The following is a 12,500-nucleotide window of genomic DNA, read 5'->3' on the forward strand; positions in this document are numbered from 1 at the left end:
ATGATTTGAATAATAAAGCGAGTCGATTATGACAACACAAAGAGATCAGAAATTATCAAAGCTACTTTGATGTTCCGCAGTTCATATATGATTTGTCCATTTCATTCTTGAAAGAGAGGGTAATGTTTCTTAAACATATGGACACTTCGCCATATAATCCTCTTCTTTTTTCTCTCTCTCTTTTTTTAGATAAACATAAAATAAAATAAAATAAAATATAAAATAAATGATATATCACAAACTGAAAAAACAACCCAACCCCCCCCCCCAAAAAAAAAAAATCTACCAAAATGTTTGTTAAAACGTAGTAGTAGTAGTAGTAGTAGTAGTAGTAATAGTAGTAGTAGTAGTAGTAGTAGTAGTAGTAGTAACAGCAGCAGCAGTAGTAGAAGTGGTTGCAGAAGTGGTAGTATCAGCATCAGTATCAGCAAAAGTAGTATAAATGGAATATGTTTTGTTTCATCTCAAAACGTACATAAATTGTATTCCTGAACTATTTTTAAAAATCGCAAAAAAACCCCACAAACAATCCCCTCAACACCCCCCCCCCCCCCCCCCCCAAAAAAAAAAAAAAAAAAAAAAAAACAACCCCACAACAACAACCAAAAACAATGTGCATTAGCTATCTGATTCCATTCCGTTCTGGTCCGGTCCGGTCCGTGTTTTACCATCACCCCAAAACGGAAGTATTTACGTTGTAACTGCCGCTAGATGGGGCAATGAACACAGGGGGTTATCTTAACACTCAAAAACGTTGAACACAGTGCGTGCGTAATACGTTAACATGCTCATATACCACCAGCCTTATGTCCGATGGCTTAACACAGTGACATTTTTTAGGCCCCCCCCCCCCCCCTTATTAATAATAATAAGTATTATTATTATAATTATTATTATTATTATTATTAATAATATTATTATTATATTATTATTATTATTATTATTATTATTATTATTATTATTTTCTTCTTAAACCTTTCTAATTCGTCATTTCAACCACTATCTCAATAATTCGATGCTGTAGGGCCTATGTGTCAGACTCGTATCGTAGTAGTCATAGCCAGTCCTATGGCCAGTCGTCCTTTACAAAATATTCTATCAATCGTCAGTCTGATTAAAACTAGCTCCACTGCTCTACCAGTAGATCTAACAGCATTGCGTGGACTCCCATGTCCAGGTGACATTTCAACTATAAATAACAATAAAAATATCGGCCAATTACCCTTCGCCTTGTATAGCGTTATTCGGGACCATACAAATTCTAAAAATATCGGGCGAGACTATTTATGCAATAGGTGAACTTGTTGGTCTATGGATTTTACCATCACGGGGTTTTTTTAGTGTTTTTTTTCATCTTGAAACATTTTTTATATAAAAATTCTATATGACGAGTTTACTGTTGTTGTAGGCAAGTGTACTGATTGCAATCCTAGATAGGTTTGTAACAGATTTCCCCGAGATAAAAAAAAACCCATTATTTTGTAAAAAGTAAAGTTTGTTTTATTTAACGACGCCACTAGAGCACATTGATTTTTTATCTTATCATCGGCTATTGGACGTTAAACATATGGCCATTCTGACACTGTTTTTTTAGGCTACTCTTTTACGACAGGCAGCAAGGGAACTTTTATTTGTGCTTCCTACAGGCAGGATAGCACAAACCATGGCCTTTGTTGAACCAGTTATGTATCACTGGTCGGTGCAAGTGGTTTACACCTACCCATTGAGCCTTGCGGAGCACTCACTCCGGGTTTGGAGTCGGTATCTGGATTAAAAATCACATGCCTCGACTGAGATCCGAACCCAGTACCTACCAGCCTGTAGACCGATGGCCTAACCACGACGCCACCGAGGCCGGCATCATTATTTTGTTGTCAGATTCATGGGTCAAGCAAACTAGAAACTCTATCACGCTCACAGCATTGAAAGAGTTTATCGCCAGATCTAGTCCAAATTATTCAGCAAAACTTTTGTGAACCAGGGCTCTCTTCAATTCAGGAAGTAGATAATCTTCACAGCAAAATTGAAGGAAAAGACCTTAAAGGTCAAAGAGTACTATAGCCCATTGAGTTTTATTCGTTTATTGAAACAAGTCGGTAGACAGCCAATGGTCATCATTCAAATGAAAGCCAACATGTTCTTAGATTATCAGTTTATATCAAAATGCCTAAAGTTTCATGTTATACCCTTCACAAAATTGAAAATGATCAGTATTTCATCTTAGAAACCCAAAGTAGCACATTTTATATCATCATTTTTAGGTGAGGAAGATGAAGGTAATTTTCGACAAAAAGCAAGAAACCAAAACATTAAGTTCCAACTCCCTACCCCGTCTGTGTTAAAACCGATTCCACAGTTAAGTAAAGACAAAATCATAAATCCATGTTTAAATTCATGCCGTTAGATAACACGGCATACATGCGATCCATCCTACATGTATAGTTGCAGACACAATTATAGGTACAGTTAGTTGAAGTTGCAGTTGCAGATGAAGCTATAGTTAAAGTTTGCAGTTACATATACGTTTACAGTTAGAGTTACAGTTGTATCTACCACCATCTAAATCATGATTCTATTTACTACAGTCGAGATTACATGTACATGTTGTAGTTGTTTACCATCCTTTTTCTTCTGCAATGGATTGTTTTTGGGTTTTTTCTTCTTCTTCTTTTTTTCTTTTTTTTTTGTGGTGTTTTCCTAAATGTGGTATGCTTCCTTTGTATTTAAGATTCGAACGTTATTTTGTTGACGTCAAACTTTATAGACTGATGGACACCAGAACCATTCAAAAGAAAAATAAACCTAACTAAATTACAAAATGGAATGACTGTTTTCTCTATTAACGTTAAACAGTTTCCAGAAGTTGGCCTTTTGTTTTTGTTTTACAAGTTATTAAAAGCACGTGTTTTAATAGAATACTAATTTTATGTAATGCGTTTCTGAGTTATAACTAAGTGCTGTAGTTTGCATTGCCAAAAACAAAAACAATAATTTATTTTTCTATTTGTTACATGGATATAATTTATTAAAGTATATTTGATCTTTACGAAATATGTTTTCACTTGCTGGAAGCTGCAAGATAAAGAAAATGTGAAATTTTCATTGACTATTCTACTTTATAACAAACCTATTGTAAAGCAGATAGAACAGTATAATTTACTGCATAAGTTTTATATGCCCAATTGACAGTGTTCAAGTTAAAAATACATATGATATACCTGGTGCCTTGTAATAAAAGCTTATTTAGTAATACCAACACCTCAAACGTTCAAACTCAATTTCCCAACATTTTGAAAAAGTGCAGATAGAACAAAATAATTCTTAAACAGCGAATTGTAGAAAGCGCCTTTAAAGGCATATTGTCACAGACCACTGACCTATTTAATGGTCTAACAAAGTATTACCTGAACAAAAATAATTTGATTTGTCCCTAAATGTACTTTATTCAATCATCTTCATAACCACCATACTCCATTTATTAATGATATTTTGTAAAACAAATAACTGAATTATGGCAATGGTCCATAATTAAAAAAATAAAATTGCCGAAAGGGTTGATATGGATTTTACTGCATCATGGTGATGCAATAGCTAGATTTGGTTTCCAACAATTAATGTAATTTTAAATTTATTATCCATTTTTAGAGAAATAAGGTCCTTAAATCTGTGACAGTATACCTTTAAGCGTTGGCCGGCGCCCCGTTATATCTGCGTAGTGATTCCCTTCTACCTTGACGTGTGTGAAGTATTTCTGTTGTTGCGGTCAGCCTTGGTGTGTGAGGACAAGTGTCTTATCGGTGTTCTCAGTGCGATCTCGGTCAGCGTGCTATGGGGAGAGAGAGCCAGGACCGGGTGGATACGGACGGGAGGAAAGTTGAAAGAAAGTGAGTTTTAACAACTTCTCTTCTCCATTTCTCAATTCACCTTTTACATTCATTCATTTCAACTTATTTCGTGCTAATATCCAATTAAGGTTCAAGCATGCTGTCCTGGACACATACCTCAGCTATCTGGGCTGGCCTTACGCCTACCCATTGAGCCCTTAAGTACTCGGGGGCGAGACGTAGCCCAGTGGTACAGCGCTCGCTCGATGCGCGGTCGGTGGGGTATCAATCCCCGTCGGTGGCCCCATTGCGCTATTTCTCGTTCCAGCCAGTGCACCACGACTGGTATATCAAAGGCCGTGGTATGTACTACCCTGTCTGTGGGATGGTGCATATAAAAGATCCCTTGCTGCTAATCGAAAAGAGTACCCATGAAGTGGCGACAGCGGGTTTAATAAATCAGTGGTGTCACTAAAGAAAACAAACTTTGACTTTAATATCTACCCCACCAAGACTGAATCACATTCAGAATTAATCACAATTACAGCGGCGAAGTTCAATGTTTAAATGTTACATTTTGTCAGGGTGTTTTGTTTGTTTTTTTGTTTTGTTTTCGGGGGGGAGGGGGGGGTCTCTCAAATGAAATGTCTAACATTGGAACCTAAGCATGTAATATAAAGTATCAAGAATCCATTATAATTATAATTTTTTCACAAATAAATTATTTTTCTAAATATTTTATTAGTATTACTGGTAGAAAAAAAAAACACACACAAGAGAGTTTTTACCTCATATTAAATTAAAATAACCTGTTTATGGTGTATACCACCAAATCAAATCCCATAGACGACAATAGTAACATAATATTATGTGGCTAAAACTGCAGCGTATCAATCGACATATACACCACGGATATAAATACTATCACCCCTCACCCTTAAATTATATCAGAGAAAAAAAATTGGGGGTGAAGCTGCTCATTTCAGAGATAACGGGTAGCGTCTATGACTACCCTAGTTCTGCACAAAAATTTTGTATTTATTTTATATGTACCCCATGCATTTTTTCAAGTACAAGGCTACCTGACATAGTGGTACTAGATAAAATATAATTACATTTTTTTTTTTTGCCCAGATGAAACTAATTGTTTTTTACAACCAACACACTCACATCTATCACCAATGACAGGACAGGTTTTAACTGTTCTATCGAAAGGTGGGTGCACCTCGAACTTTGACCCAGCCGGAAGATATTGGGTTTAGTACTACCATTAAAATTAAGGTTGGCAAATACTGTGCCATTAATGACTTTATAAACAAGAAAAGGAAATGTTTATTTAACGACGCAATCAACACATTTTATTTACGGTTATATGGCGTCAGACATATGGTTAAGGAGTACACAGATATTGCGAGAGGAAACCCGCTGTCGCCACTTCATAGGCTACTCTTTTCGATTAGCACCAAGGGATCTTTTATATGCACCATCCCATAGACAGGATGGCGCATACCACGGCCTTTGATATACCAGTCGTGGTGCACTGGCTGAAACGAGAAATAACCCAATGGGCCCACCGACGGGGATCGATCCCACACCGACTGCGCATCGAGCGAGCGCTGTACCAATTGGCTACGTCCCGCCCCCTTATAAACAAGAATGTATAACTTATAATATAGTATATTGACATTCATGCCGAAAAGATGCTTGGCGTTTTAAAACTGCTCTGCATCGCGACTTATCAACAAGAATGTATAACTTATAATACAGTATATTGACATTCAGGCCGAAAAGATGCTTGGCGTTTTAAAACTGCTCTGCATCGCGACTTATCAACACGAATGTATAACTTATAATACAGTATATTCACATTCAGGCCGAAAAGATGCTTGGCGTTTTAAAACTGCTCTGCATCGCGACTTATCAACAAGAATGTATAACTTATAATATAATATATTCACATTCAGGCCGAAAAGATGCTTGGCGTTTTAAAACTGCTCTGAATCGCGACTTATCAACAAGAATGTATAAATTATAATATAGTATATTCACATTCAGGCCGAAAAGATGCTTGGCGTTTTAAAACTGCTCTGCATCGCGACTTATCAACAAGAATGTATAACTTATAATATAGTATATTCACATTCAGGCCGAAAAGATGCTTGGCGTTTTAAAACTGCTCTGCATCGCGACTTATCAACACGAATGTATAACTTATAATACAATATATTCACATTCAGGCCGAAAAGATGCTTGGCGTTTTAAAACTGCTCTGCATCGCGACTTATCAACAAGAATGTATAACTTATAATATAGTATATTCACATTCAGGCCGAAAAGATGCTTGGCGTTTTAAAACTGCTCTGCATCGCGACTTATCAACAAGAATGTATAACTTATAATATAGTATATTCACATTCAGGCCGAAAAGATGCTTGGCGTTTTAAAACTGCTCTGCATCGCGACTTATCAACAAGAATGTATAACTTATAATATAGTATATTCACATTCAGGCCGAAAAGATGCTTGGCGTTTTAAAACTGCTCTGCATCGCGACTTAGGGGCGTGACGTAGCCCACTGGTTAAGGGCTTGCATCATGTCTATGATCGATGCCCGTCGGTGGGTTCATTGGGCTATTTCTCGTTCCAGCCAGTGCGACACGACTGATATATCAAAGGCCGTGGTAAGTGCTATCATGTCTATGGGATGGTGCATATAAAATACCCCTTGCTACTAAAGGAAAAATGTAGTTGGTTTCCTCTCTAAGACTATGATTTTGTATATCATGTCAAAATTACCAAATGTTTCACATCCAATGGCCGATGATTCATAAATCAATGCGCTCTACTGGTGTCGTTAAACAACCAATAAAACAAACAAACAACCCTTCACACACTCGTATTACTCGTACACACAACGATATTCCATAGAATATGTATTGTCACGTTCACTGTGACATCACAGTGACGTTTCTAAGCACTGACCTATATTAGCTCAGACACCTGTCTGCGCATGAATATCATCGCCGCAGACACACAGATTACTGGTGTAACAATACTCCAATGTTGTTGTTAACCAGAACAAACTTGAACGTTTTTCACCGACTTGTCGCATGCGATTTGACGCCTCTAAAAAAAATCGGAATGTACAAGATTAAAGTCGTACCGATTTAGGTGTTCTCTCGGTACGATTCGATCGCAAATCGGTGCGACTAATCGCATAATGAGAAACGCCCTATGCCAGAACAGTTATAACTAGGTTACTTGGTGCCTTTCATATTACTTCGAAACATGGTTGTCAAAGAGTTAAGCTAAACCACTAGAGCGCATTGATTTATTAATCATAGGCTATTGGATGCAAAACATATTTGGTGATTTTGACATATAGTCGTAGAAAGAAAACCCGCTACATTTTCCCATTAATAACCAGCAGTCTTTTATTTGCTCCGTCCTATAGATAGGAGAGCACATACCACGGCCTTTGATATACCAGACATGGTGCACTGGCTGGAACGAGAAATAGCCCAATGGGTCCACCGACGGGTATAGCTCCTTGTTTCTTTCTGTATTTAAGTCTTGTTTTTCTTTTCTTTAAATCTTTTGTTGTTGTTGTTGTTGTCTTTTTTGCCTTTCTACTTGTCTGTTACAGGGAATATGTATTATCGGTGTTAAAGTTTGTTTTGTCTTTCTACTTGTCTGTTACAGGGAATATGTATTATCGGTGTCAAAGTTTGTTTTGCCTTTCTACTTGTCTGTTACAGGGAATATGTATTATCGGTGTTAAAGTTTGTTTTGTCTTTCTACTTGTCTGTTACAGGGAATATGTATTATCGGTGTTAAAGTTTGTTTTGCCTTTCTACTTGTCTGTTAAGGGAATATGTATTATCGGTGTTAAAGTTTGTGTTGTTCAAGGGCACCACTAGACAACACTGATTTAGCAATAATCGGCTGTAATAATCGGCTGTTGACCTAAACCAAAGAACTTTCGAGGTGACCCCAACTTTTAACAGAGCATTTAATGCCACAAGTCATGTGATTGGTGATTAATGTTAGTGTGTTGGTTGTAAAAAATATTAATAATAAATTGTGCTTGAAACATGACTGGGGAACCTGTAAAAACAAAGTTGTGGGGAACTATAAGGTAGTCATAGACGCTACGCGTTATCTCTGAAATTAACAGCTTGACACTATTTTTTCTGATTCATTTTAAGGATGAGGGGTGGCAGTATTTATATCCGTGGTGTTTATGTCGATTGATTTTGACTTGGTGGTATACACCCTGGATATCAAATATTTGGTAATTTTCAACACGAAGTCTTAGAGAAAATCCGCTACATTTTTCCATTAGCAGCAAGGGGTCTTTTATATGCACTTTCCCACAGATATGAGAGCACATACCATGGTATTTGAGGCACTGTTTGGGACGGGCGGGGAGAGGGGGGGGGGGCGGGACGTAGTCCAGTGGTAAAGCGTTCGCTTCATGCGCAGTCGGTCTAGGATCGATCCCCGTCGGTGGACCCATTTGGCTATTTCTCGTTCCAGCCACAACTGGTGTCACAAAGGCCGTGGTATGTACTACCCTGTCTGTGGGATGGTGCATATAAAAGATCCCTTGCTGCTAATCGGAAAGAGTAGCCCATGAAGTGGCGACAGCGGGTTTCCTCTTTCAATATCTGTGTGGTCCTTAACCGTATGTCTAACGCCATATAACCGTAAATAAAATGTGTTGAGTGCGTCGTTAAATAAAACGTTGTTTTTTTGTTTTTTGTTTTTGGTTTTTTTTTATTGGGGCGGAAAACAATTCAATCAGAAAATGGGTCCATTGAGTTGGCTCTATCCTACGAAGGCTTGCACCTCAGGCGAGCGCCCTACTGACTGCTAGATCCTGCCCTATTATCATGGATTACAGTGGCGGATCCAGAAAATCCATTTGGGGGGAGGCAATGACATGAGACGGATTGCCAAATGAACTTTGGGGGGACATTTGGAGGAGGATGAAAATTAATATATAATAAAATTATAACTGTCGCAAAATGTAGGGGGGGGGGGGGCACTGGGGCCTCCCCTAGATCCGCCTCTGGATTATGTATAATCCCTGGAATGTTCAGATAATATGTGCAATGCCTTATTCACTCAATTATGTTACAGTACAGAGCCCTGTTTCACGAACCGATCTTAGCGCTAAGATCACCGTGTTGGCATGATGTAGTTATACACTTAAGGTGATCTTAGTGCTAAGGTTGCTTCGTGAAACGAGGCCCTGGGCGCGAAATAGAGGACTGCGAACAGCAATAAGCAGTCCACTTTAGATCTAGTAGGTGAAATGGTTGTAAAAAATCGCAGGTAATTTTTCAAGATAAACAAAACAAATAAGAGGAGGTCACATTGATCAGCTTATTTTTAAGAGATGTTTGTACGGTTTCTCGTCTGCTGTTAGCTCGTGATTCTCTTACACTAGTATATTGATTCCATTAAATCTCTAAAATACAACCGGCCTCGGTGGTGTTGTGGTTAAACCATCGGACATAAGGCTGGTAGGTACTGGGTTCGCAGCCCGGTACCGGCCTCGGTGGTGTCGTGGTTAAACCATCGGACATAAGGCTGGTAGGTACTGGGTTCGCAGCCCGATACCTGCCTCGGTGGTGTCGTGGTTAAACCATCGGACATAAGGCTGGTAAGTACTGGGTTCGCAGCCCGATACCTGCCTCGGTGGTGTCGTGGTTAAACCATCGGACATAAGGCTGGTAGGTACTGGGTTCGCAGCCCGATACCTGCCTCGGTGGTGTCGTGGTTAAACCATCGGACATAAGGCTGGTAGGTACTGGGTTCGCAGCCCGATACCTGCCTCGGTGGTGTCATGGTTTAGCCATCGGACATAAGGCTGGTAAGGACTGGGTTCACAGCCCGATACCGGCCTCGGTGATGTCGTGGTTAAGCCATCGGACATAAAACTGGTAGGTACTGGGTTCGCAGCCCGGTACCGGATCCCATCCAGAGCGCACTGTCCCAAACTATCCCCTCAACCCGTGCTGTTTTATTTTCAGTGGGTCCATGTGGGCCCATGTGCTTATAAACCTTTTAGAGTCTAGACTCGAGACTCCAATAGAGTCTGGGTCAGTAACGTCATGACAACGCAATACAACCCGTGCTGTTTTATTTTCAGTGGGTCCATGTGGGTCCATGTGGGTCCATGTGGGCCCATGTGCTTATAAACCTTTTAGAGTCTAGACTCGAGACTCCAATAGAGTCTGAGTCAGTAACGTCATGACAACGCAATACAACCCGTGCTGTTTTATTTTCAGTGGGTCCACGTGGGCCCATGTGCTTATAAACCTTTTAGAGTCTAGACTCGAGACTCCAATAGAGTCTGAGTCAGTAACGTCATGACAACGCAATACAACCCGTGCTGTTTTATTTTCAGTGGGTCCACGTGGGCCCATGTGCTTATAAACCTTTTAGAGTCTAGACTCGAGACTCCAATAGAGTCTGAGTCAGTAACGTCATGACAACGCAATACAACCCGTGCTGTTTTATTTTCAGTGGGTCCACGTGGGCCCATGTGCTTATAAACCTTTTAGAGTCTAGACTCGAGACTCCAATAGAGTCTGGGTCAGTAACGTCATGACAACGCAATACAACCCGTGCTGTTTTATTTTCAGTGGGTCCACGTGGGCCCATGTGCTTATAAACCTTTTAGAGTCTAGACTCGAGACTCCAATAGAGTCTGGGTCAGTAACGTCATGACAACGCAATACAACCCGTGCTGTTTTATTTTCAGTGGGTCCACGTGGGCCCATGTGCTTATAAACCTTTTAGAGTCTAGACTCGAGACTCCAATAGAGTCTGGGTCAGTAACGTCATGACAACGCAATACAACCCGTGCTGTTTTATTTTCAGTGGGTCCACGTGGGCCCATGTGCTTATAAACCTTTTAGAGTCTAGACTCGAGACTCCAATAGAGTCTGGGTCAGTAACGTCATGACAACGCAATACAACCCGTGCTGTTTTATTTTCAGTGGGTCCACGTGGGCCCATGTGCTTATAAACCTTTTAGAGTCTAGACTCGAGACTCCAATAGAGTCTGAGTCAGTAACGTCATGACAACGCAATACAACCCGTGCTGTTTTATTTTCAGTGGGTCCACGTGGGCCCATGTGCTTATAAACCTTTTAGAGTCTAGACTCGAGACTCCAATAGAGTCTGAGTCAGTAACGTCATGACAACGCAATACAACCCGTGCTGTTTTATTTTCAGTGGGTCCACGTGGGCCCATGTGCTTATAAACCTTTTAGAGTCTAGACTCGAGACTCCAATAGAGTTTGAGTCAGTAACGTCATGACAACGCAATACAAATTGTATACGTGTGATGTCATTTGAGATTGCGTCTGGACTCTAAAAGTGTTATAAGCACGGGCCCTTGTGTATAATCCGTGTAACTTTCACTTGTATTGCCAGCATGTCTCAAGGCAGATGGATCGTGCTTCTAGCTGTCGTTATGTTCCTGGGGGGCATCGCTGCTTTAGTGGTCGGAATCGTCCTCGGTGTCAAGGCAACAGAAGTACAAAAAGCCAGCTGCCAATCGTCTGTAAAGGAGGAGGAGCTAATCACGACCACGCCCCTTCCACCAACGACGCACGCGCCCGGCCCGACAGCTTCCGTCTCCATAGAAGGCCACTATCGTTACGCTGCAGTGGCTACAGACACTCAGATATGTTCGACTGTCGGGACGTACGTTTCACAATTAATTATTAAATATTAGTAGATGCATTATAAAAGTGTATATTTAAAATAAAATAGCCATGCTTCTGTAATGAAATTCCCTCCAAATGTAATGGATTTCACACAAGCATACGGGACAGAAGTGCAGGAGAGCGGGGAGGGGGAGTTATAGAGATATTCGGGCAAAATGTGCTAATCTGAGACCCTTTTTACCATGTATTTCCATCATTCTACCCTCAAAATTAGTTGTACATAATTCATGTTAAAATACGTAGTGATTCGCTTGCAACCCTATATAGCTGTTTGGTAGTAATGCTGATAAGAATAACTGTTGTTATCCAGGTTCGGGCATTTTCGTTTAATTCGGGGAAAAGTCAGTCTATATAGCGTAGCGCGCATCGGTGTTCCGTCGATTGGTACTAAACATACACCTACATGTATAACCTCAGACCAGGACCCGAGTTGGGGAAATTGCAACGCAACCGTGGAGTTGGCCAACTTCGTCATCACAGTTGACAGTCTGAGATTAGCATGACAACAATAAGCAGACTTGTACCAGATTCAGTTACTATACTTAAAGTCGCAGACCCCAACTTGAATCATTGAAAATAAACACTAAGTTTCATTAATTTTAAAAAACAAACAAACTATAAACACATCTGGATATTACAACACGGTGAAATAAAAGTATGACTTAAAAACGGGGAAATACCTCTAAAGATAGCTATAGCTATAAAACGTTACTTCACAGAGGTACGTGCGATTGTAGAATTATGAAGACATAGGCGTCGGAAGATGGCAGCAACTGGTGTGTTTTGGTGTTGGGGGGGGGGGGGGGGGGGACACTTATTAAATGCGAGTTCATATTGTACTTCAGAGTTGGAGGCTGTGCCCTCCCCTGCCTCCCCCCACCCCCGTTTCCGACGCCTTTGACAATAAAATATAAGTCATAGCTCATTT

At 40.1% G+C, this 12,500-nt stretch overlaps 1 protein-coding gene across 1 annotated transcript in view; it reads left to right on the forward strand.

Moving 5' to 3' along the window:
- The first annotated feature begins 3,755 nt into the window (after positions 1 to 3,755).
- The window catches only part of LOC121385084, a 33,326-nt gene continuing 24,581 nt past the window's right edge, over positions 3,756 to 12,500 (forward strand). Inside the window, exons 1-2 of the mRNA XM_041515620.1 lie at positions 3,756 to 3,884; positions 11,277 to 11,549. Of these exons, the coding sequence (XP_041371554.1) occupies positions 3,829 to 3,884; positions 11,277 to 11,549 (329 nt within the window). The 5' untranslated portion in view covers positions 3,756 to 3,828. The remainder of the gene's footprint in view (positions 3,885 to 11,276; positions 11,550 to 12,500) is intronic.

This window comes from Gigantopelta aegis, chromosome 11 (genome assembly GCF_016097555.1).
Source record: "Gigantopelta aegis isolate Gae_Host chromosome 11, Gae_host_genome, whole genome shotgun sequence".
Classification (NCBI taxonomy): Eukaryota; Metazoa; Mollusca; class Gastropoda; order Neomphalida; family Peltospiridae; genus Gigantopelta; species Gigantopelta aegis.